We start from the raw sequence: 26,986 nt of genomic DNA, 5'->3' as shown, positions 1-26,986 counted from the left end.
TTGGTTTGTCACCCCTGAAGACAAAAGGGTCAGGCATTGAAATTCTAATTAATCACCAAAGTCCAATACTATCTATACTAGGGGTGACCGCAAAAAATCGATATCGGAATTTTGTCCGTCTGGACCCCACAAAACGATTCCCCTTTCCAGATATTGAGATAGCCAAAATTTGAGCTCGATCAAATGACGTTAACCTGTGACGCTCGTCGCTCAAAGTTTGAAAAAAATCCAAATTTTTGGCCAAAAAGCTGACATATGGAGCCATAACTCCAGAACGGTAAATAATAAAAACACGCTTAATATCTCAAAAGAAAGCTAATGTTATTCTTCAAAATTTATATTTTATACATAATTGTTATTTTAAGTCAAACTGAGTTACAACAGCTTTTAGCCCCAAGAACGTGACCTGGTACCACTAGGAGCATACTTCATATATTTTGTTATTAAGTGATAAATTTTGTGGGTTTTTTTGGTATATTTTTGAGTTTAAAGTAGAAATATAACAAAAAAACAAGTAATACTGATAAGTCTAATGACATTTTTTATTTTAAAATATGAAAATGAGGTATATAATACATACAAAACAGACACAGAAAAGATACAGACGTAGTACCCACATGAGTTGATAATTTTACATAGTTATCTAATCTATTCTAGAGCTTTTGTTAAAGTAGTTTTTGAAACGTCAGAATATAATGCTCGGCATTTGCTTACAACTTGCAGGACATATTGCTTTTGTTCTTCATCTTTTGTCAGAAGGTCGTTAAATTCGGTTATTAATTTAACACCACGCTCAGCACACACACACTGCACAGAATCACACACAGACAGACAGACAGACAGACACACACACATAGCACAGACACACACACATAGCACAGACACACACACATAGCACAGACACACACATAGCACAGACACACACACATAGCACAGACACACACACATAGCACAGACACACACACATAGCACAGACACACACACATAGCACAGACACACACACATAGCACAGACACACACACATAGCACAGACACACAGCTGTGAGTGCTTTCCTGCGGTGACCTGGCATTCAGAAGGTGAGCTCAGGTCAACGCAGGTTCGCACACACAGCATTGTGAACTCACCTCACCTGAGCCCCGGTGTCCTAGGTGGCAGCTGTGCTGGTAGCGTAGCAATCGCGTCCTCCTTTCAGCTGATCTCTAGTCCTGTTGTAACCACGCACACTCCCGCGGTCACAACGGGATCTGAAGAAGCGAGGGCGCATGTGCCGCCCTCTCGTGCACCCGGCTGCACGGTACAGCGGGCTTCAGTAACATGGCGCCGGAGATAAGCACTATGCGCAGGCGCCAACTCCGACATCATGTCACTGAAGAGGGAAATTTAAATACAGCCAGAGAGAGGGAGGAACAGACAGCGGGGGGCGGGGATAAACGTGCATAACACGCCCGGACATCAGGAGAGAGGGAGGAACAGGCTGGTGGGGGGGGGGGGCGGGGAACACGTGCATAACACGCCCGGACATTAGGAGAGAAGGTGCGCACGTCAATCAAAAAGTGCACAAATTTTCAAACTTTATAAAGTTGGATTTCGCTGCCTAAACACCCGAGCTGCCCCCTGATGGTATGTACACAACGTGCATGATAGTGCCAGCACTGCACTGGCTACACCTAATACACGAAAAACCTGATGTTTGGTTCCCTTTAACAACTTTTCATCGTCTGTAATGGTCGGATCAAAAAACGATAATCCCACCAACTCTGCATTCAAATACCACAAATAGTTCGAAAATTCGGTCAGGGCTATTTCTGCAATGTCGTTGTCGCATTCTTTATAGTCTAACAGACTATGCAAAATACTTAAATCTTGCTTTGGCGCAAGATGAGCTTTTGGAGCATTGAACCAAGCTTTACAATAAATTTTAACTAGGAAAACAGAAATAGCACAGAACTTTCTTTTTCTTTAGACATCTTTAATTGACGACGAAAAATGAACATTTTTAAGCAGTAAATAGCCTTTGCCATCCACCTAGCGTGATGAATGGCTCCTGGAGTTCTAAAACCCACAACATTGCCGTCTAGTGATCCTACAAATACGAGAACCAACTGCAACAGCTCCTTGTAGTCATCTCTGGGGTGGCTCTCAGTTAATTTCATCTCGAATTCAGCAGTAACATTTGCAATTACTTCTGGAGTTAGCTGCTTTTGTATTAGATTGTCACTGATACCTGTGTCGTATTTTCCTTTGTCTATCTTGGGCCACGCAGTGAGGAATCTTTTGAAAATGTCTGGATGAGGTCCAGTGGTTGGTCCCATTTTTGTGTCAAATACGCCTCTTAACACAATTTCCAAGATATGGTGACGGCAAGCTAGGTGTAGCAATTCTCTTCCTAACATTTGCTCCAATAGGACGCATGCTCCTTTGAGTCTTCCCGTGTTCGATGCTGCAGTGTCGAAGCACATCGCCTTGACGGTGTTGGGAAGACCCCATTCCTGTAGGCATTCATATACGGCTACGGCTTGCTCCTCTCCAGAGCTGCTTGCTGTTACAGGAACTCCCAGCAGCTGTTCCTTTTCGCCATATGAAATAGCAATAGCTATTCGCTCACATTGCTCATGTTTTAAAACACCCGGTAAAAGTTTACCGTCCCAATGGACAATCACGGGCTCTTTTTCAGGAATGTTTACATTATCTAAAAATTTTTTTAGTATATTGTTCTCTGAACATTTGCCTTCTAGAATGTAATAAAGTTTTCGAGACTTTGTACTCAAGAGGGTCAAGGTTTAGTGCTTCTAGAGTAGCTATTAAAATTCTCGTGGCATTTCTGTCGGATACCTTACATCGATCTAACACAATGGATAATTTCATGTTTAAAATCTCTTTAACGCCCCTTGCAAATGAAACTTTCATCCTCTTGCTCTCGGATGGTCCTGGATCTTCTGCAGCTTCTTCAGGGATGTCCATTTCCTGGTAGATGCTGTCCTCTTCAGTATCTTCTTCTTTTCCTTCTTCGAGCTTGTCTTCATCATCCGTCTCTAAGAAGCAACAAAAGAAAGAGAAAAAAAAAAAGACTATAAAAACTTGTCGTTTAACTTGTCGTTTTAGCAGAATAGTAATAATACATAGGTACTAAATTACCTACTTCTAATTATCAATAGGTATTATTTTAAGAATATAAACTCAATCATAAAGATGCCAAATGATGCTCTCATGTACAATTTTCTTTCAATTATAATGAAACTATTTACTTATTTGTTTATCTACTTTTTAGAATAATAATAAAATAAACTCACCAATATCAAAAGTTTCTTCTTGGATTTGTTGGTTCATTTTTACAAGTTCCTTTTGCGCCTTGATTTCTTCAGCTCGAGACAACTTGAGATCCACTCCAGCCATGGAACCTGGGCTGCCCTTCTGCTTCTGTTTCACGAGAATCACCTTATCTTCTTCCGATTTTCATCAGAGCCAAGGCATCTTGTTGATCAAAGAGATCATTCAACTTTTCAACAAACTGTTTAAATTTGTTCTTGGCCATTTCCGATGTTTTCTTCCGGTCTTTTTGAAGACTTCTCCACTCGGCGTGAAGTTTTTCCAGCTTAGTAATTGCATCTTGCTCATGTTTAGTCGGGATTTGAGCTTTCCCCCCCAAAAATGAACACTTCTCGTATGGTCAGTTTTGCTTATTCTCTTACAGTTAATTTCACAGTACATAAATTATAAAATAAAGCACATAAGACTTGACGATTTGAGGGTAGTTTACAACCGGTGATCTGGTGAATGGGATAGCCCACAAGAAATATTTTATCTTTGTTCCGGCTTTGTACACCTGATGTGAATGCCATTTCAGAGTCCAATAGGTAAATAACAGTTAACTAGAAAAATGAAACAAAATATATTACAAACTTTAATTTCAATAAAATATTTTCAAATATCTTTTAAAATAATACTATAATAGCTATAAAAACAATAACACACACACTTGGAAAATGTAAAAAAAACCCGTTAAAATATCTTCACTGGATAATTGTTCGATCTAACCAGCTCAAAGGCATTTTAGAAACTAAACTGATTGAATAAAAGGTCGGTTGTACGCTGAAGTAAAATCACCATCCTTAAAATAGAAATTACATGCACCCTGTGTGTAATCTATAAATTTTGAAGAACAACATTAGCTTTCTTTTGAGATATTAAGCGTGTTTTTATTATTTACCGTTCTGGAGTTATGGCTCCATATGTCAGCTTTTTGGCCAAAAATTTGGATTTTTTCAAACTTTGAGCAAGGAGCGGCACGGGTTAACGTCGTTTGATCGAGCTCAAATTTTGGCTATCTCAATATCTGGAAAGCGGAATCGTTTTGTGGGGTCCAGACGAACAAGATTCCGACATTCCCCCCCCCTATGAGATCCGGTCACCCTACTATACACACTTCGATCAAGCTTAACAACCACCACTTGGCACCGGAAATAACCAACCAAGAAAGAAGTGAACCAAAACCAATTCACTAGCAAATCTTAAATATTTTATTTTCAATAAATTCATTCAATAAATATGTAAACAAGAGAGCCACCTGGGGGGCACATGGTTCCAGAATTATCTAAACATAATATCTTATCCATTGTTCAACATAACAGAAAGTGACCATACATCACATCAGTAAGGTATAATATTCCATATCATATATCAATCTCAATGAATTTCATACTGACATGAAAACAAGGGGAAAATGTACTAGAACATGGCATAGATCACGATAGTGTATTTTTGAACCATCACGGCATATAAAATAGTCCTATCCAGCTCTAAAGTGCTCAAAAGTGCAAATAAATACTGACATATATATGTTCTACGGTATATCACTGCCACCGTTCCAGTACTTTGCCCCTGTATATCGGGACACTCACTAGGGTAAAATTAGTGACACATATATGATGGTATGCTAAGGAATCGATTTTACATATATTTCCCGTTTTTATTCTCAGCCATGCAGACTGGTAGTATTGGATATAAATCAATTACCATTAGCATTATCAACTATATACATTCAGCATTCCTTACCACCATCTTGCAATTAACCCAGTGTATCATATGTTAATACAACCGCCTGCCCGACTGTGAAGTACGGTCACTTAATAATACAACAATGCAATAATTTACATACCAAACAAGGACAAGAAGTACCTACATTAGTAAATGGATTACCTTTTGATAAAGCGAGCGGTGAAACGTACGTCAGGGGTGGTGGGGGACGCATGGCCAGGAGATTGATATATGATATGGAATATTATACCTTACTGATGTGATGTATGGTCACTTTCTGTTCTGTTGAACAATGGATAAGATATTATGTTTAGATAATTCTGGAACCATGTGCCCCCCAGGTGGCTCTCTTGTTTACATATTTATTGAATGAATTTATTGAAAATAAAATATTTAAGATTTGCTAGTGAATTGGTTTTGGTTTTTACTTCTTTCTTGGTTGGTTATCTCCGGTGCCAAGTGGTGGTTGAAATTCTAATTGCCTGATATTCCTCCTTCACAACAAAATTTGCAGAGCAGGTTTTAGACAAAGTGTGGTCCTTGTCCAACATTAAAAGTGGGGCCATAGATGCTAACATATTGCACCATCACAATGAACATTTAGCTTTCATTTACACCATCTTATTTCACACCTCTAAACGAGCGCTGATCGGTTATATTGATATCTATGGGCAACTGATGAAGAATGATGGGGGTGGAACGATCATTCTGTCCCCATGCAGTATCATGTAATTGGCAGCACACGGCCTTCTTACGTTTTTTGTTCTAGTATTATCCATCTTATCACCCAATAAATGAGTGGTTTACTTGTAAATTGGGTGATTGCCGACATATTCTTACATAGCAGCTATATTACAGCTCTTGGGAACGTCGCCCCCCCATCATATGTTTTCAAAGAATCGGAAGGTCCTCGTATACATCCCATTTGTTTCATTTTATTTGCTACATTGCTATAATAGTTCCCTCCCACCCACTTCATAGGTTACAACATATATGTGGATACTAGTGCGTGTTGGTGATCTTATTACTTTTGTGCCATGTAATAATATTACTTTGTAGTCAGCAAGCCATTGCCATGAACAGCTGTATTATTTTGGTGTGGCCTCCTGTGACCATGTAATCATTTGCAGATGCTGGCTGTATTATACAGCTTTTTACAAAGGAAAGGCCTCCATCAGTAAGTCAAAGGATATGCAGTACCCAGCCATTGCCACTATACAGTTGACAGAGCTGTGCTATGTAGCTCCGCAACTGAGCATTTTTGGCCAGCGGCAACACTGGAACAGGTGATTGGCGGGGTTGACAGATATTTGCACCCCCATCAATCATACATTGATGATCTAGGCAGAGCATAGGCCATCAGTGTTAAAGTCCTGAACAACCCCTTTAATTTTGCTGGTACTGTAATCTGCACCATTTTTTTGTTTTTTTAACCCTTGAAAAAACGCAATGTGTGAGCAAGCTTTTAAAGGGAACCTGACACCAGATTTGGGGCCTATAAGCTGCAGCCACCACCAGTGGGCTCTTATATACAGCATTCTAACATGCTGTATATAAGAGCCCAGGCCGCTGTGTAGAATGTAAAAATCACTTTATAATACTCACCTAAGGGGCGATACGGTGCAGACTGGTTGGATGGGTGTCTCTGTTCTCCAGGACCGGCACCTCCTCTTTCGACCATCTTTGCCCTCCTTCTTCTGAAGCCGGCTTGCATGACACGCCCTATGTCATACACCCTCGCTGCCATTGAAGACCCACGCAGGCGCACTTTGATCTGCCCATAGCAGGGCAGATGAAAGTATTGTATTGCGCCTTAGCAGGACCTCAATGCCGCCGCGCTTGATGTACGACGCATCATGTATGCTGACTTCAGAAGGAGGACTGAGATGGCCGACAGAGAAGGCGCCGGTCCTGGAGAACAGACACCCATCCAACCAGTCTGCACCGCACTGACCCCCAGGTGAGTATTATAAAGTGAGTTTTACATTCTACACAGCAGCCTGGGCTCTTATATACAGCATGTTAGAATGCTGTGTATAAGAGCCCACTAGTGGTGGCCGCAGCTTATAGTGACCAAATCTGGTGACAGGTTCCCTTTAATGTTGAGAATACTGTGGGACTGATTGTCGGTATATTTATATTTTGGGGGGTTTTGTGTTTTTTTTTAATTGCTAGATATTTATACATCTTTTATGAGCCATAGATTGTGTCAGCTCTTAATATTAAAAAAAAAAAAATCTCTTTTATTTTATTTTTTTCAGGGCTGTGGTGGAAAAATACCTCCTTGAAAAATCTCGGCTTGTTTCTCAGGAAAAGAATGAAAGGTGAGGCCTTCAGCTGATGGTGCTTTGTCTCTTCCATTTTTCGAGGTCCCAGTGCTGTCATTTGTGTCCATGAAACCTCTACCTCTTCTATGTCTCTCAATGTCTTCTGTCAACTCATTTGCATCTACATTTTGTGTTGACAGGAATTACCATGTTTTCTATTACATGCTCCTTGGGGCTTCAGAGGAGGAGAGAAAAGCTTTCCAGCTCAAGCAGCCGGAAGACTATTTTTACCTCAATCAGGTAAAGTATTAATATTTATTTACCCTAATGTTTGATACAAAGTTATAAGATTATTTAAAATTATGACTTTGGCTGCCGTATTCAGGATAGATTGTGGAGGAGAACGTTTGGGGTGTCTGTCACCAGGTTTTTGCCACCTAATCTGAGAACAGCATAACATAGGGGCAGAGATCCTGATTCCTTCGGTGTGCCACTTAGCTGTTTAGTGTAGACTTGATAAAATGACTGATTAATCAGCAGTAAACTATCATTAGAGGACTACTTGGCCTGCTGCCAGGTAGTCCAGCATATTCATGAGCTCTGTATAACTGCTAGATATGCAGCAGAGAAAACATTGATTTTATCAAAATGACCACAAACATCTCAGTAAGTGACACATTGCTGGAATCAGGGTCTCTGCCTCTACATTATGCTGCTTTTAGGTGGGGGAGCAAAACCTGGTGACAGATTCCCATTAAATATGTGAAATCTCTAATTGTAATGCAACTGGTCGCTTCTTCAGAATCTTTTCTTGCGAAATGTGCTTTCACCCTCCTCAGATGCTGCTAATCACCACACACTAAAAAATTAAGAAACAAGATAGGACATATAGGATCACCCTCATTATCAAAAAGTTCAAGGTCTGTCCCAACACTATAATTAGTTAAACATGAGAACAATATAGTGAAACTAAGGACCTATATGATCTGTTAGAGTATAAAGAAACTCCAAAGAATGTCCAATTTTTGGTAAAATATCAAAGATCTTTATTATACACAAAAGACTTAAAATCTCACACAAAAATACAAAGGACCATAGTAAAGGTTATAATAATACAGGTTGAGGAGTGAAGTGTTCCAGATATAGATATCTGTTGAATGTGTATCAAGATTGGGGTTTACTGCACAAAGGTGCAGAGGATATCAAGGTGTATGCTGGAGAGATCACTACATGCAGCTATAATAGAATTCTTTAAAAAAAAATCACTGACATCTGAATGAGTCCTTGAAGGCGTTGTCCAATACTCGGGCAACCCCTTCTGATTCCACACATTTCTCCCAGGTAAAATAGAAAAAAGCCTATACTCTTCTCACGTTCCGACCCTGTTCCTGCAGTGTCTATACTCATGTTTCTGGGGCTCACGACCACGCATATAACCACCACTGACTTCTCTCCCCCACCTTTGGACAAATAAGTTAATCAACAGGAAGTGACGCTGCGGCTGCCATTCACTTCCTGTTGATTACTCATGCGTCTGAAGGCCAGGAGAGACATCTGCGGTGATTTACGCGGGGCTTGTGTAACATCACAACCTCACGTGAGCCCCAGGAACACGGGTAGAGACCGCGATGGAACAGAGCCGTCACAAGAGGTGAGCATAGGCTTTTTTATTTTACCTGGGGTAAATGTGTGGAATCAGAAGGGGTTGCCCGAGAAGTGGACAACCCCTTTAATAGTCTGAACCTGGCTAGATCATCCAAATTGAGCGATATCCTTTGTGTTTTGGGGGTTTTATTTTGGCTAATAGATGAGGAAGGTCCAGGTCCAGTGATTCCCCTCTACTAATGCAGAATTTTCTAAAAGGGAACTTCAAATGGTTCTTGTAAGCCAGAGCAATCCGTTTAATAATTACTTCTCTTCTGCTTCTTCGCTTTTATCACTCCTTATTCTCCACTATTTCCCTCTGCTTTATTTTACACACATCTCTAAATTTGCTTTTATAGGGTTTGAACTGAGATGTAAAATGATCTCCTATCCATTGAATGTTCGGTGGGACCAATTGGGTTCCTACCAACCTTAAACATGGGCACCTCTACTCCATTCTTTGTCGGAGCTTGCTCCAGAGATTTCATTTCTCACATAAGTGAATGCAGACTATAATTTTGTCATCGCTATGTTGCATTCCATTTTATTTATAGAATAACTTCAAGATTGAGGAGGGAGAGGATCTCCGGCATGATTTTGAACGCTTGAAGCAAGCCATGGAAATGGTTGGATTCCTCCCAGCCACAAAGAAACAGTAAGCATTTCAGGCTTTTTTGAATATATGTCATGCCAGAAGCTCAGTGTACTTTGTACTTAGGGTAGGTTACATATCTCGAGTTGATATCCACATGGAAACTATCCTCAAGCCACCTTCCTTTATTTTCAGTGGTAAATCAGGGTTTCTTCTCACACAGAGGCTGATTGTTCAGGTTCGCATCTGAAAACCACTTCAACAGCTGACTTGTTTTGTATAGTGGTGGTTTAGGGCTAGATTGGCGGATCCAGCGCACTCCAGTACAGTGTGATACAGTACAGTGGCAGCTTCCGGGTCACATGCTCCGGTCACATGACAGCATGTGACCGGAGCTTGTCGCGCTGCCATTGTTCTGTATCACACTGTACTGGAGTGTGCCGGATCCGCCAATCTGGCGAGAAGCCGGATGTGTGAAACGGTCCTTACCTGTGCATTTTGCATGGAATCTGCCATAGGTTGTCACATGCGGTTTAATTCTCAAAAATGCATGGACCCGCACAGTTCAAACTTGTACTCCACAACAAAATTCAAGGGTTGGCCTCAGATCTCTGCCATGGATTACTCTATCAATGCGTGTTGGACTCTCCCTATGGGACGGTCTGCCGCATGACTATATTTATTGTATATTCCTCTTCTAGGATATTTTCCGTTTTATCAGCTATTCTGTATCTGGGCAATGTCGCCTACAAGAAAAAGGCATCTGGAAGGGATGAAGGTCTTGATGTAGGTCCGCCCGAGGTGCTGGAGACCTTATCGCAGCTGCTTCAGGTACAGAATACGCGGTGTATACTAATCTGAGCAACATTTCCTGTGTTTGCCATTAACAATGGGCAGAACTTCTCATTCATGGGAGCAGATTTTCCGGTATTTTTTCTCTAAAATAGTATTTGTTTTCTTTATTTGATAGAAAACACAGACTTCCTTTTATTTGTCTTTATAGACCTGGTTTTATGGTTTGTAATTTGATTCATTAATTTGGCCCCAAATAATGTCTACATTCTGTTTTTGTCTCATTCTTTATGACCTCTTTTACCCTCTCAGGTTAAGAGAGAGATGCTGGTGGAAGCACTAACCAAGAGAAAGACTGTTACTGTAAATGAAAAGCTGATTTTGCCATATAGCATCAATGAGGTGAGTGACAACATTGGAAGAATTCTTTCTGAACTTTAGGCAATAAAAAGAATGAGTGATATGTGCACCAAGTCAAAAGCCTTCATCTCCAAATGTATAATCCGGCCTGAAAGGGGCGAGTGGAGCCATTGTTGTTTTACACAACTGTCTACAGTAGAGTAACAGAATCTGGTATTCTATGTGGATGAGAATATACATTTCAACTGCTTTTTATTACTATTTTTTACTCCTGATTTTTATTTAAACTGGCCATAAATCTTTTTTTTTTTCATATATTAATTACGGTTTCCATTTAGGAAGGAATTCTTGCTGGTGAATTGACTTTGTCGCTCTATTGCAGGCTGTAACCGCTCGTGACTCGATGGCAAAGTCTCTATACAGTGCATTGTTTGACTGGATAGTTCTCAGAATCAACCACGCACTGCTCAATAAAAAGGATGTGGAAGAATCTGTCAATGTGAGCAAAGAATTTCTGCTTTTTGTTTATTCATCTTTCATACATTTTTGTCATGTTTTCCTTACATTTTAGTTTTTTTGGACTGTTGTTCTGTTTGTGGCACCTTTTTTAGCTGTAAATCTGTTTTAGCCTGTACTAGCTGTAGAACCCGGCATTGCCCAGGATAGTAATTAAGTCTCTCTCCCCCACTCTCCCTCTCCCCCCACTCTCCCTCTCCCCCCACTCTCCCTCTCCCCCCACTCTCCCTCTCCCCCCACTCTCCCTCTCCCCCCCACTCTCCCTCTCCCCCCACTCTCCCTCTCCCCCCACTCTCTCTCTCCCCCACCCTCCAAATCTCCCTCTCTCCAAATCTTCCTCTGTCTTTCTCCCACTCTCCCTCTCTCCCAGTCTCACTCTCACCACTGAAATTATATTAACTTACAAATAAGCTGCCTTATACTAAAAATGTGCTTCATTGACTATAGCAATCAGAGCTCCTTGACCTGTAACAAAATAGAAGCATACCTGTGATTGGTTGCTATAGGCCACCTGATAAATATCCAGGGTAACTTTCAAAACAGCCAATATATTACCTCAAACATCCAAACATACTTTGTATGTATGTATGTATGTATGTGTACGCATACCTCTCTTTCTGTGCGTGCGTCTCTTTCTGTGCGTCTGTGTTTTGGTGTGTCTGTCTTTCTTTTGGTGTGTGTCTCTCGCTCTCTCTCTTTTGGTGTGTGTCTCTTTTGGTGTGTGTCTCTCTTTTGGTCTGTGTGTGTGTGTGTGTGTGTCTCTCTCTGTGGGTGTGTGTGTGTCTCTCGGGGTGTGTGTGTGTGTGTGTGTGTGTGTGTGTGTGTGTCTGTGTCTGTCTATCTCTGTCCATAACAGGAGTCTATAATAGTCATTGTCTTTAATGTAACTCAAAACATAGTCTATGACGTTCCCTGAGCCAAATGAGAAGGCTAAGCACAATTTCGTAAGTGTAAATGCAATGGTGCAGATTTCTTTAGCGAACACACACACACACACACACACACACACACACACACACACACACACATCTTTATATATTAGATTGATTCTCTCTATTTAAAGTTCTGTTTAACCTCTATGATTCCATGCAGCATTCTAGCATCGATTTTCTCTTTGCTTTGTCCCGCCTACAGGATATTGGGCCGAGCCGCTGTATTTCAGACTCCTTAATGATAGGGTTTGTGTGTGATGGCACAGACTGGCAAGGGCAGAAGCCAACTTCTAGAATAGTTAATTAAAGTCTCATGAGTCTCATGCAAATACACTGGTGCAGAGAAACACATTTCTACTAGGTCTGTGGACAAATCAGATCACGTCTTTGTGTTCAAACTGCTCCATGGGTGGGGGAGAACCGGATTCGGATTATTACAGACACCACCAACATTTTTTTGTCTGCATTTGTTTTTCATGTAGACAGCCATGGGCATTTCATAGGCGTTAGTTATTTTCTTTTTGTTGTATGTATTTAATATGTTGGCTATATGAGTAATCATGTTGGTGCATTCCAAAGCAAATATAGTGTTGGAGACTCCTCAGTAGGAGGATGAATCAATATATGGTCAGGTGAAAATGTCTTCTGCTTCAATAAAATGAATAGAATGGTGTACGAGGAATGATATATATATGATAAGGTGAAAATGTCTTCTGCTTCAATAAAATGAATAGAATGGTGTACGAGGCATGATATATATATGATAAGGTGAAAATGTCTTCTGCTTCAATAAAATGAATAGAATGGTGTAACAAGCATGATATATATATATATATATGATAAGGTGAAAATGTCTTCTGCTTCAATAAAATGAATAGAATGGTGTACGAGGCATGATGTATAAGAACGAAAATAATTCTGTACAACAGCAAGCAATTTATTAAAAAAGTATAAATCTTTATTGAAACTTTTTAAAATATAGCATATAAAGATAATACAAACAGTGGTCAGCAGGTGGCGCCAAAGGATTATATCAAGAGAACTGCAACATAAGATAATAATTGGTGCTAGGATTCTCATCAATCCAAAACTCTGACAGTGACAGTATAGAAAAATCACAACCAGAGGTGGTCTATAAGTAACAGCAGTGCAGAAACTGCCGTCACTGTCAGAGAGAAGTAAGGAGAATCCCAGCAAAAACAGTAATAAACATGAAATAAATGGCAGTATATACCTCATGTGAATAAGAGCGCAGACACGGTTTCTACATGCACGTTTCAGTGTACGCCTTCTTCTGGGGATGATATATTTAGACCAGACACTTCTTTTTTCCTTACAGCACACCAATCACCAGGATTTTCCTATATAACCTAAAGTCAGTGCTATACTGGCACTATCATGCAATTCTATACACACCTTTAGTTGTCAGCTAGGATGCATAGTTTTTGAAAGACAAGCAAGTAAAGTTTGTAAAATGAGCAGCTTTTTGATTTTCAGCAGTTACTGATCAGAGGATAGCTGCCTGTTGTTCCTCCCCCATCTTTTATTTCTGCTAATTCTATTATAGAAGCATTTTACTAATGGTTGTGGCTAGAAGGACCTTTCTGATATCATATCCATGTGACCATTAGAGACGGGGCCTCAGCCAACATAGCCGATACCAGGAAGCAACATTATTTTTCAGTTGGCTGAGGCCTTGCCCCTTCTGGTCACATGGGTATGACATCAGCAAGGTCCTTCTAGCTACTTTGATTTAGCCAAAACCATTAGTAAAACGCTTCTATAATGTATAGCATAATGTATAATGTATAATGCATACATACATGCATAATGTATAATTTAGCATAAAGAAAACACAGGGGGAGGAACATGATAATGTCAGTATAGCACTGGCTTTAGATTATATAGTAAAATCTTGGTGATCGGTGCACTTTAAATTGTTCTTCCCATCTCTCCAGATCATATCCTAATATGTAGTAGGTGTAATAATAATAATATTTGCGTATACCTCCAATTAGAATTGTGCTGTAGTTCTTATGACGCTTACCTCGTGCAGTAACAGTTAGTTGCTCGTGGTCGTAACAATGGATACCTCAGGCCCTGCAATGCCCTTCACATAATGTAAGCGATATATGAACCAGAAGAACTACACTACATTTTTAATTGGAGATATTTGCTAATATTATTATTATTACGCCTACTACATACTGGGATATGATCTTGTAGATGTAAATACCCTTTTTATGCCTCCTCAGGGACAGCTTACATTTATACCAATATTTTACGCAGTTACTAAATGTGACGTATTTTTGCAACTGTTTTTCTAGACACTTTTCAAAAAACGCCTTATAAATTTTTATTTGTACTCCATGTACTTTTTTTTCTCCTTTTTTTACTTAATATGCACCAGCGTTATCGCAATAATTATTATTATTAGCTATACCATGAAATTGTCTCTAGGATTTTATACTTTTTGGTTACCGTGTTTTTTTCTTCTGTCTCATTTATATGTTCATATAGTCAATATTGTAATCCTATATATGATTTGGGGTTTTTTTCAGTGTCTTTCCATTGGAGTTCTTGACATCTTTGGGTTTGAGGACTTTGAAACCAATAGCTTTGAACAATTTTGCATTAACTATGCCAATGAACAGCTCCAGTATTACTTCAATCAACACATCTTCAAGCTAGAACAGGTGAGCGACACAAAGGCAGTATATTTTCCCCATTATTTCTTGCATGGGTAATCTCTTACTGGATTATTTTCGATATTATGAAAAAAGAATTAGGCCAGCAATAATAAGATAAACCTCCCCCACCCTTCCTCCCCTTCACCTACTGTCTTTGGATACATCCTGTGTTCTAGAAATACTAATTGCAAGGATTGAAGTTTTATGTTTTGGGTTTTTTTTTTTTTTTTACTAACCATAATCCCAGTTCTATAGTGTGCTGGAAAAGTAAATTATTTGATTGTATTGCAGGAAGAATATAAAGGTGAAGGAATTAGTTGGCACAACATAGACTACACGGATAATGTGGGCTGTATCCATTTGATCAGCAAGAAGCCAACTGGCCTTTTCTACTTGTTGGATGAGGAAAGCAAGTATGTATCGTTTGACCCTTGTGGAACAAAGGAAACCTTTGTATCTTGCATAAATTGTAATGGAGTAATAAAAGCTTCACAATAATTGGGTTGTTTTTTTTTTTTTTCTTTTTTCTTTTTCTTGTTTAAGTTTTCCCCATGCAACTTCCTGGACTTTGTTGGCCAAGTTCAAACAACAGCATGAGGACAATAAGTTTTTTGTTGGCACACCGGTTATGGAGCCTGCATTCATAATTCGCCACTTTGCGGGCAAAGTGAAGTACCAAATCAAGGTATGTGTACTGCATATCACAAGTAAGTGTGATTTATAAATGAAGTATTCACACTTAAAGGGGTTGTTCAGTTTCAGAAACTTTATCCATCAGTCTCAATTAGGTTTAAAAAAACAAATTGCGTTTTACTTACCCTCTGTAGGTCCAGTGTTGTCTTCCCGGCTTGGCTGCAGTGGGGATGTTATGTTGCTGTATCCAATCACTAAGCTCAATCAATGGGTGGCTTATGCCATCTCACCAACAGCCGCTGAGCTCAGTGATTGCCTGCAGTGCTATCGATGTGACCGCCACTGCAGCCAGACGACAGAGATTAAGGCAATGGTGGTGACACAGTGCTGGATCTGGGGAGGTTAAGTATAGCACAATTTCTTTTATAAACCATTCTAAGCCAACGGAATAAACTTTTCTCAAGCCAGAAGAACCCTTTAAGACATACCGTATTTTTCAGATTATAAAACGCACTCATCCTCCCAAAAATTTGGGAGGAAAATGAGGGATGCGTCTTAAAATCTGAATATAGCTTACTGGGGGGGGGGGGGGGCTGTCTGTGCGCCGACCGGGTGCGTTCGGGCAGCCCGGTGCCTGTGGCTGCGTGCAGGCAGCCGGGTGCCTGTCGTTGCCAACTGCCTCTCTGTCCTGGAGGCCGGCTGCCTCTTTGTGCGGGTGGGCGGGCCTACTGGCTGCCACTCTGCGTGGGCGGCTGTGCGGACTACGGTGGCTGTGCAAGCAGGTGTCTCAGTGTGTCCGCGGTCCCAGTTTCAAATGATGGCTTCTGGAAGTCGGTGCGTGCACAGATGGAGCTCTTGGACAAGAGCTCCATCTGCGCATGCGCCGCTCCAGGCGCCATTGTTTGAACCGAGACAGCGGACAGACTGGGACACTCACCGGCCTGCTCCATCACTGACACGTTGCTGCTGCCACCACTGACCCGCCGCTGCTGCCGACACTGACCGCCGCTGCCACCATGGACCTGCCGTGGCTGCTAGCACAATCTCTGCCTCCTGTGACCCCACTTCACCACCACTGCTGCCCCCCTTCGGTAAGACAACACTGGAGTATAAGACGGACCCCATTTTTATTTTTTTTTATCTCTAAATTTGGGGTGCGTCTTATAATAAAATGAAAAATACGGTATATAGATTATTAATATAACTACATTGTGCTAGTTATATTTACGGCTTACAAACATTGTGTATATTGAAAGAATATTGTTCTTGCTTGCAGGATTTTCGAGAAAAAAATACAGATTACATGAGGCCGGATATTGTGGCGCTCCTACGGAGCAGTGACAGTGCGTACATTCGTGAACTCATTGGTATGGATCCAGTGTCTGTCTTCCGATGGGCTGTGCTGCGGGCAGCGATTAGATCGATGGCTGTACTGAACGAAGCTGCAAGGCAACGTGCAGAAAAGACAGCAGGTACGCTGCGCTCATTTCCTGCAATATACTAGCACTTTACTGATAGTGTGCTACGTTGCAGTTTTAGCATTTACAGCACACATGTACTCATAATTTTTTTGCACTTAAGTTAATTGGTATATTTAGAGAAACTTTTGTTAGATTTCGGGAAAGGGAAAAACCTTGTAGAACACTGAACACTGATCTTGAAAAATAAATGTAGTTGTGTAACATTATGTAAATGCCATTGTTTGCCCTGTTGAGCACTGGCATTAAATGCACACAATAGGTACAGAAGTAGCACTTCGTATGCTACCATACACTTGTTAGCTAAACAATTGGCTGAACCATTATTTGTCAGACCGCTATCTCTGGCGACTCCTTCATGCACGCCTGTATCCTCTGAGAGAGACGCTGCCGGAGGCTTACATCAGGGAGATGAAAAACACCAGCACTTAGAAATTGCACATGCCGGATCCTTATTTTCCCCCTGCAGGATCCCCATACACACTGTCGGCAGGACCATCGATATCCGTGGGTTTGGCCCATGTTAGTCTTATGGGTTTGGGGTTTATAAAAGTGACAAAGCTAACACAAAGACTGATATTCTGATGCAGAAAAGTGTAACTCCATACCTAACTATACAAATTCGATGGATTTTGTTGTGTTAAAGGGATTATCTCATAATTTTTTTCCAGCCTCCCTGCAGCCTTATTATTTTGTTAAAGTTTCCCAGCCATGATCTGAGATACTCATTAGTTAATATCTTACATATTTGTCTCCCGTTCCTCCATAATTGTGTGTCTCACTCCTCGGGGTGAAGTGGGCGGTCCTTCAGTGCTGACTGTGACCACTGTAAACTACATTTCCCACAATCCTTTGCTTCTTCATGCATTCTGTTCTCCCTCATGTACAGATAGCATTAGCTATAGGCTACTCCACCAGCTGCTCTGTGAGGCCAACGGGGCATATCTGATAGGAGACATGGTCTAATATAGCCATCAATGTAATTCTTGTCTTTCTTTACCACTCTATAGAAAGGTCTCTGATTCTCCAATACTGTATGTGCTTCCTCCAATGTGTCCTCTCCTGACTCCAAAGCAACCAATCACTAGGCAGATTTCGTTATACCAAAGGGCTTTTAAAAAGCTCTAGTTGCTATGGGCAACAAAGACCATTGCGTTTCCATACAGCATAAATGCCAAGTTGAATGTATAGATTAAAGGCGTCCATTATAACAGATATGGACATAAATATTTATGCTGTAATGAGGAAATGCCTGGATAGTTTGTCTGGTATTTTTTCTCTTGGTTTGCTTCTATTACTCAGCCGAGCAGAGTAGTTGTTATGGAAGACCGCTGTTCCACCTTTGACAGCAGCAGACGCACAGGGCCTATATCACCCCTGTGTGCTGAGTGCGGTGCGTGCCCCATTTCACTAAACAGTAAGAACAGGATCTCCTTTATGGAAGAATAGCCAGAATCTACTGAGCATGTGCAACCTGTCATGAAAACTTATCCATGGGTAACCAGGTAGACAAAAGCCTGTGACATGTAGGTTTTTAGGGGGAGATATCCAGATCACTGAGCACCTTTTGGAAATTAAATGGATTTGACATCTATATTTATTTTAATATTCTGATCCGTTGAGCTGTGATTGATATTGTGTAAATAACCCTTTAAAAGGAACCTGTAAGGTCAAAAAAGCGTTATAACCTACAAGAAGGAGCCTGTGTGATCTAGTAACCCCTTCCTACCCATCCCTGTGTTGTTATATTGTGTAATATGAAAGTAATAAAATGCGTTTTATTACTTACATGTTCCCTGTGTAAATAGCATAGGTCTCTAGCCCCATGGGCATCGCATCGCCCTGTGGGTGTTTGCATGCTTTCCATGGTATCTCACCATGATATCATGGATTTACATGAGCGACGTCACGTCTGCTCCTTAAGAATCCTGCGCGTGCGCTCTTACCATTCTCGCCGCCACCTCATCCTGGTGTTTACTTCTCAGCTTCAGATGCTCAGAAGACATCTGCGGTTCCGGTCATGCGCAGTGCGCGTCTGAACCCAGCAATTAAACACCAGGATGAGAAGATGGTGAAAATGGTAAGTGCGCACGCGCAGGATTCTGAAGGAGCTGACGGTGACGACGCTCATGTAAATCCATGGTGTCACACCCACAGGGGCGTGATACCATGGAAAGCATTCAAACGCCCACAGGGCGATGCAATGCCCATGGGGCTAGAGACCTGGTCATTCACATAGGGAATATGTAAGTAATACAACGTTATTTTATTACTTTCATATTACACATTATTACAACGCAGGTAATAAGGGGTTACTAGCTCACACATGCTCCTGCTTGTAGGTTATAACGCTTTTTTGACCTGACAGGTTCCCTTTAAGAGGCAACTTCCTCTATCATATCTTTCTTGTGTGTTAGTGTAAGGAAGGCTACTTCTGCACTTCCTGCTTAGTGATGCGTTCATACATTTTTAAAATCTATACAAAATTACACTATTTGCATCCCAAGCCATAAAAGAATCTGCAAGAGTCTACTACCCAAGGCCTCATTCATATACAATGTTGCGGTTAGTCTTTTGCACCCTTACTGAAACTTAAATCTTGAAGTGGGAGTATGAAAGAGGTGCAAATATTTTCATTAGAGGATTTTTTTTTTTTACAAATACTGATGTAAAATACTGACCAAAATTGTGAAAACTGCCAAACCTTGTTCTATTTATTTTAGGAGTAGTCCGGAAAGGCCAGCGAATCCCTTTGGGGGAGCTGCAGAAGTCAAATACCTCACCTGAGAAAGTGTATCGGTAAGTAGCCACATATAGTATCAAAACCTGTTATACAATGCATATCAGACTAGGGCTGCACAGCGACTTTGCTGACGACACGCCTCGTGTGGCCAAAGCTTATGCTGTATCATCAGTGTAATGTTAGTAAAAGCGGTCGCGACCTACAATAAAGCCGTAACAAATCTAAAAGATTGACTTTTTCTTTGTCGCTCCTAATTGGGAGACCCAGACAATTGGGGTGTATAGCTACTGCCTCCGGAGGCCACACAAAGTATTACACTAAAAAGTGTAAGGCCCCTCCCCTTCTGGCTATACACCCCCCCGTGGGATCACGGGCTCCTCAGTTTTATGCTTTGTGCGAAGGAGGTCAGACATCCACGCATAGCTCCACTGTTTAGTCAGCAGCAGCTGCTGACTATGTCGGATGGAAGAAAAGAGGGCCCATACTAGGGCCCCCAGCATGCTCCCTTCTCACCCCACTTTCTGTCGGCGGTGTTTGTTAAGGTTGAGGTACCCATTGCGGGTACGGAGGCTGGAGCCCACATGCTGATTCCTTCCCCATCCCCTTTAGGGCTCTGGGTGAAGTGGGACTTTACCGGTCTCCAGGCACTGAGACCGTGCTCCTTCCACAGCCCCCGGAGAATCGGCTGGATATGGAGCTGAGTATCGTCAGGGACAGGGCCCTGCTTCGTTAAGGTACTCTGTGTCCCCGGGCATACCGCGCGCACACCGCAGCATGCTGGGCGTGTTAGTGCGCCGGGGACATCAGCGCTGCTGCGCTTGTGCCATTCCTCACTACAGCGCTGCTGAGTGAGTAGACTTAGTACGAACGGCCGCGCCGGCCGCTGGGGTCAGTTTTCACTGCGACGCGGCTGGGACTTGTGGTGCGCCGGGGACTTCCGCGCTAGCCGTGCATGTATGACGGCCGCGCTTATTACTACAGTCCCCGGCTTTTGCGGCCTAGTTCGTTTCGTTCCCGCCCCCAGACCTGCCAGTCAGGGGGAGGGCGGGACGCTGTACAGACCATCAGCGCTGAGGGCTGGAGTCTGCTTTACATACTCCAGCCCTCACACTGGGCACAGTGGGACGCCAGTTTCCTGCACTTTGTTTGTGGCACGCCCACGGTCCGCCCCTCCTCACAGGACGCCGGCAGCTTGCATGCTATACATTACACTGTACGGTCGCTGGTGACTCTCTGCTATATACCCTCCTAGGTTACTCAAGGCAGACAACAGCATGTCGTCCGCAAAAAGCAAACGTGCCAAGGCACAGACTTTATATGCTGCTTGTACCGCATGTGGGGCTGCTCTACCGGCAGGTTCCACTGACCCCCATTGTGTGCAGTGCTCGGCCCCTGTGGCACTTGCTCAGCCGGGGCCGCTGCTAGAGGTGACCCAGGGAGAACCACCTGTGAATGCTGTCCAGGTGACAGGGACGGAGTTTGCAGTTTTTGCTGACAGATTGTCTATGACTATGTCTAAAATTCTTGAAACATTGCAGTCTAGACCAGTAACTCAGACCATGGGCACTGTTGAATCATTGCTCCCTGGTCCCCCTCAGCTGGAACACTCCCGAGCTCAGGAGGTGTCGCATGCACCCCAGGGTGACGACTCTGACTCGGACGACAGTCCCAGACGGCCTAAGCGGGCTCGCTATGAGCGGCCCTCAACTTCATCACACTGGTCAGGGTCCCAGCTGGACGACTCTCTGTGTGATGAGGCGGATGTGGCTGATCAGGATTCTGATCCTGGGACCGTTCTCAATCTGGATACACCTGATGGTGACGCCATAGTGAATGATCTTATAGCGTCCATCAATAGAATGTTAGATATTTCTCCACCAGCTCCTCCTGCGGAGGAGTCAGCCTCACAGCAGGAGAAATTCCATTTCAGGTATCCCAAGCGTAAATTGAGCACTTTTCTGGACCACTCTGACTTTAGAGACGCTATCCAGAAACACCACGCTTATCCAGATAAGCGTTTCTCCAAACGGCTTAAAGATACACGATATCCTTTTCCCCCTGACGTGGTCAAGGGCTGGACCCAGTGTCCCAAGGTGGACCCTCCAATCTCCAGGCTTGCAGCTAGATCCTTAGTTGCAGTGGAAGATGGGGCGGCACTTAAAGATGCCACTGACAGACAGATGGAGCTCTGGTTGAAATCCATCTATGAAGCTATTGGAGCGTCGTTGGCGCCAGCATTCGCAGCCGTATGGGCACTCCAAGCTATTTCAGCTGGGCTTACACAGGTCGACACGGTCACACGTACATCTGCTCCGCAGGTGGCGCCCTTGACCTCTCAAATGTCTGCATTCGCGTCTTACGCGATTAATGCTGTCCTAGACTCTACGAGCCGTACGGCAGTGGCGTCTGCCAACTCCGTGGTTTTACGTAGAGCCTTGTGGTTGAGAGAATGGAAGGCAGATTCTGCTTCCAAGAAGTGCTTAACCAGTTTGCCTTTTTCTCGTGACCGACTGTTTGGTGAGCGTTTGGATGAAATCATTAAACACTCCAAGGGTAAGGATTCATCCTTACCTCAACCCAGACAAAACAAACCCCAACAGAGGAGGGGACAGTCTGGTTTTCGGTCTTTTCGAGGCTCAGGCAGGTCCCAATTCTCCTCGTCCAAAAGGACTCAAAAGGATCAGAGGGGCTCAGATTCTTGGCGGACTCAATCACGACCAAAAAAGACAGCCGGAAGAACCGTTACCAAGACGGCTTCCTCATGACTTTCAGCCTCCTCTCTCCGCATCCTCGGTCGGTGGCAGGCTCTCCCGCTTTGGCGACATTTGGCTGTCACAGGTCAAAGACCGTTGGGTGAGAGACATTCTGTCTCACGGGTACAGGATAGAGTTCAGTTCTCGTCCTCCAACTCGCTTCTTCAGAACTTCTCCACCTCCCGACCGAGCAGATGCTCTTCTGCAAGCGGTGTCCGCCCTAAAGGCGGAAGGAGTGGTGACTCCCGTTCCTCTTCAGGAACGAGGTCGCGGTTTTTACTCCAATTTGTTTGTGGTGCCAAAGAAGGACGGGTCGTTCCGTCCCGTCCTGGATCTAAAGCTGCTCAACAAACACGTGAAAACCAGGCGGTTCCGGATGGAATCCCTCCGCTCCGTCATCGCCTCAATGTCTCAAGGAGATTTCCTAGCATCAATAGACATCAAGGATGCTTATCTCCACGTGCCGATTGCGCCAGAGCATCAGCGTTTTCTACGCTTCGTTGTAGGAAGCGAACACCTGCAGTTCGTAGCTCTACCTTTCGGGCTGGCGACAGCCCCTCGGGTCTTTACCAAGGTTATGGCAGCAGTAGTGGCAGTCCTGCACTCGCAAGGTCACTCTGTGATTCCGTATTTGGACGATCTACTTATCAAGGCACCCTCTCAAGAGGCATGCCAGCACAGCCTGAACGTGGCACTGAAGACTCTCCAGGGTTTCGGGTGGATTATCAACTTTTCAAAGTCAAATCTAACCCCGACCCAATCACTAACATATCTTGGCATGGAGTTTCATACTCTCTCAGCGATAGTGAAACTTCCACTGGACAAACAGTGTTCACTACAGACAGGGGTGCAATCTCTCCTTCAGGGCCAGTCGCACCCCTTGAGGCGCCTCATGCACTTCCTAGGGAAGATGGTAGCAGCAATGGAAGCAGTTCCTTTCGCGCAGTTTCATCTGCGTCCACTTCAATGGGACATTCTCCGCCAATGGGACGGGAAGTCGACATCCCTCGACAGGGATGTCTCCCTCTCTCAGACAGCCAAGGACTCTCTCCGGTGGTGGCTTCTTCCCACCTCATTGTCGAAAGGAAAGTCGTTCCTACCCCCATCCTGGGCGGTGGTCACGACAGACGCGAGCCTGTCAGGGTGGGGAGCAGTGTTTCTCCACCACAGGGCTCACGGTACGTGGACTCGGAAAGAGTCCACCCTTCAAATCAATGTTCTGGAAATCAGAGCAGTCTATCTTGCCCTACAAGCCTTCCAGCAGTGGCTAGCAGGCAAGCAGATCCGAATTCAGTCGGACAACTCCACAGCGGTGGCATACATCAACCACCAAGGGGGAACACGCAGTCGGCAGGCCTTCCAGGAAGTCCGGCGGATTCTGACGTGGGTGGAAGACACGGCATCCACCATATCCGCAGTTCACATACCAGGCGTGGAAAACTGGGAAGCAGACTTTCTCAGTCGCCAGGGCATGGACGCAGGGGAATGGTCCCTTCACCCGGACGTGTTTCAGGAGATCTGTCGCCGCTGGGGGATGCCGGACGTCGACCTGATGGCGTCACGGCACAACAACAAGGTCCCGGTTTTCATGGCGCGATCCCACGATTACCGAGCTCTGGCGGCAGACGCCCTAGTTCAGGATTGGTCGCAGTTCAGGCTACCTTATGTGTTCCCACCTCTGGCGTTGTTGCCCAGGGTGCTGCGCAAGATCAGGGCCGACTGCCGCCGCGCCATCCTCGTCGCTCCAGACTGGCCAAGGAGGTCGTGGTACCCGGATCTGTGGCACCTCACGGTAGGCCAACCGTGGGCTCTGCCAGACCGTCCAGACTTGCTGTCTCAAGGGCCGTTTTTCCATCTGAATTCTGCGGCCCTGAACCTGACCGTGTGGCCATTGAGTCCTGGATCCTAGCGGCCTCAGGTTTATCTCATGAAGTGGTTGCCACCATGAGACAGGCTAGGAAACCATCCTCCGCCAAGATCTACCACAGGACGTGGAAGATATTCTTATCTTGGTGCTCTGCTCAGGGAGTTTCTCCCTGGCCATTTGCATTGCCTATTTTTCTTTCCTTCCTGCAGTCTGGGTTGGAAAAAGGTTTGTCGCTCGGCTCCCTTAAAGGTCAAGTCTCCGCGCTATCCGTATTTTTTCAGAAGCGCCTAGCGCGACTTTCTCAGGTACGCACGTTCCTGCAAGGGGTTTGTCATATCGTCCCCCCTTACAAGCGGCCGTTGGAGCCCTGGGATCTGAACAAGGTCCTAATTGCTCTCCAGAAGCCGCCTTTCGAGCCTTTGAAGGATGTTTCCCTTTCTCGTCTTTCACAGAAAGTGGCCTTTCTAGTGGCGGTCACGTCTCTTCGGAGAGTGTCCGAGCTGGCGGCGTTATTATGCAGATCTCCCTTCCTAGTATTTCACCAGGACAAGGTAGTTCTGCGTCCAATTCCAGAATTTCTTCCTAAGGTGGTATCCTCCTTTCATCTCAACCAGGATATCACTTTACCGTCTTTGTGTCCGCATCCAGTTCACCAATTTGAAAAAGGTTTGCATTTATTGGATCTGGTGAGAGCACTCAGGATCTACATTTCCCGCACGGCGCCCCTGCGCCGCTCGGATGCACTCTTTATCCTTGTCGCTGGTCAGCGTAAGGGGTCGCAAGCTTCCAAATCCACCCTGGCGCGGTGGATCAAGGAACCAATTCTTCACACCTACCGTTCTGCTGGGCTTCCGATTCCATCAGGACTGAAGGCCCATTCTACCAGAGCCGTGGGTGCGTCCTGGGCATTACGGCACCAGGCTACGGCTCAGCAGGTGTGCCAGGCGGCTACCTGGTCGAGTCTGCACACTTTTACCAAGCATTATCAGGTGCATACCTACGCTTCGGCGGATGCCAGCCTAGGTAGACAAGTCCTTCAGGCGGCGGTGGCCCACCTGTAGGAAAGGGCTGTTTGACGGCCCTATCACGAGGTATTCTTTTACCCACCCAGGGACTGCTTTTGGACGTCCCAATTGTCTGGGTCTCCCAATTAGGAGCGACAAAGAAGAAGGGAATTTTGTTTACTTACCGTAAATTCCTTTTCTTCTAGCTCCAATTGGGAGACCCAGCACCCGCCCTGTTTTCTTAGGGATTTTGTTTTTTCGGGTGCACATGTTGTTCATGTTGAAGAGTTCAGTTCTCCGATGTTGTTCCTCGGATTGAATTTGTCTTCAAAACAGTATTGGCTTTCCTCCTTCTTGCTTTTGCACTAAAACTGAGGAGCCCGTGATCCCACGGGGGGGTGTATAGCCAGAAGGGGAGGGGCCTTACACTTTTTAGTGTAATACTTTGTGTGGCCTCCGGAGGCAGTAGCTATACACCCAATTGTCTGGGTCTCCCAATTGGAGCTAGAAGAAAAGGAATTTACGGTAAGTAAACAAAATTCCCTTCTTTTCTTTTGCGACTTGCAATTTACTTACATTATGGTGTGATTGTAATTGAGGCATAGCGTGATCTTTGGCCTTGTGGTGTGTGTGTTGTAGCCAAATTTGCCGTGGTGCCACAGCCTTTTAAACTAGTGTTACCCTGCAGAAACCATTTATAGGTAAATAATTTGTTTCTAAAATAAGTGTTTAAGGGAAAAGTTTTGTGTCACATCCTGTGTTTTGGAATTGACAACTAAAGTGGGTTCCTGCAGAGAAAACACCTTTTTTGTGACCTTCCCGCTACATACTGTTTCTTTCTGTGCCGTTCTGAAGAGACATGCAGGTCTTCTAGAATAGCAGGAAGAAGTATATGTATGTAAGCACAAACTGTGAATTCTACATTTGATTTGTAAAGGCAAGGATTGGTCCTGGCTGTGTTCTCCAGGTAAAGCGATAAAATCTCTTCCATCACACGATTCGAGGCCATCTTGCCTCAAAGTAGGTGTAGTGCATCCAAATCTATTGTTCCACATCTTACTGGGGATCACCTGTACTCCACTTCAGCTGCTCTCTCCTCGATTTCTCCTTTGATTGCGCCTTGGATTATGATATCGATGTATTTGAAGACTTCATAAGTGTATATGAAAATAAGAAGTAAGTGGTGGTGTTGATGCACCGTTATTTTGTGTGTCCCCCAAAGGAGTCTTGAAGCATACCGGACCTCAAGTTAATCAATAAAAGGCAGTAAAAATAATGGACATATGCACTGCAAGGCATTTTGAATTGCAATGCATATGTTCAGTGTGTTTTTAGCTTCTTTTAACCACTTAAGGCTGTGAAAGCCTGGAATAGCCATATGAAGTGACTTGACCATTCCTCAGGTGGCAGCTGCTTGGAAGTTGCTCAATACCTTGTTAAAAAAACAGCGACAGAAAGACTCTTCAGGACAAAAGTCGTGGCATGTCCTGAAGTGATTTCTTACAGCAAAACTCGGTGGGTGCCCTGGCGTCTAAAAGACATTGTGTTCACATATCCTGATAGTGCCATTAGAGCACCTAAAAGATGGCCTTTATGGTGATAAGACTTCTTTGGGGAATGTGAGGTGCATGAAAGAATACAGGTAATTTTAACAATGTCACACTGCATGAACTGTACCCA

General features: G+C 43.8%; 1 protein-coding gene across 6 annotated transcripts in view; it reads left to right on the top strand.

Annotated features, from left to right (window-relative positions):
- MYO9B (myosin IXB) overlaps positions 1 to 26,986 on the top strand; it is a 255,193-nt gene that overhangs the window by 104,932 nt on the left and 123,275 nt on the right. For 5 of the 6 annotated variants that reach the window (XM_075314952.1, XM_075314924.1, XM_075314943.1 and 2 more), the window contains exons 4-14: positions 7,297 to 7,359; positions 7,503 to 7,602; positions 9,501 to 9,601; positions 10,240 to 10,369; positions 10,643 to 10,732; positions 11,073 to 11,189; positions 14,700 to 14,834; positions 15,120 to 15,241; positions 15,372 to 15,513; positions 16,738 to 16,933; positions 19,663 to 19,738. In XM_075314952.1, the coding sequence (XP_075171067.1) occupies positions 7,297 to 7,359; positions 7,503 to 7,602; positions 9,501 to 9,601; positions 10,240 to 10,369; positions 10,643 to 10,732; positions 11,073 to 11,189; positions 14,700 to 14,834; positions 15,120 to 15,241; positions 15,372 to 15,513; positions 16,738 to 16,933; positions 19,663 to 19,738 (1,272 nt within the window). Of the gene's footprint in view, positions 1 to 7,296; positions 7,360 to 7,502; positions 7,603 to 9,500; positions 9,602 to 10,239; positions 10,370 to 10,642; positions 10,733 to 11,072; positions 11,190 to 14,699; positions 14,835 to 15,119; positions 15,242 to 15,371; positions 15,514 to 16,737; positions 16,934 to 19,662; positions 19,739 to 26,392; positions 26,483 to 26,986 lie in introns of all 6 variants that reach the window. The other variant, XM_075314933.1, reaches the window with a different exon arrangement.

The sequence above is a fragment of the Anomaloglossus baeobatrachus genome, chromosome 1, assembly GCF_048569485.1.
Source record: "Anomaloglossus baeobatrachus isolate aAnoBae1 chromosome 1, aAnoBae1.hap1, whole genome shotgun sequence".
In the NCBI taxonomy this organism is placed as follows: domain Eukaryota; kingdom Metazoa; phylum Chordata; class Amphibia; order Anura; family Aromobatidae; genus Anomaloglossus; species Anomaloglossus baeobatrachus.
This window is presented reverse-complemented; position numbering and strand designations above follow the sequence as displayed.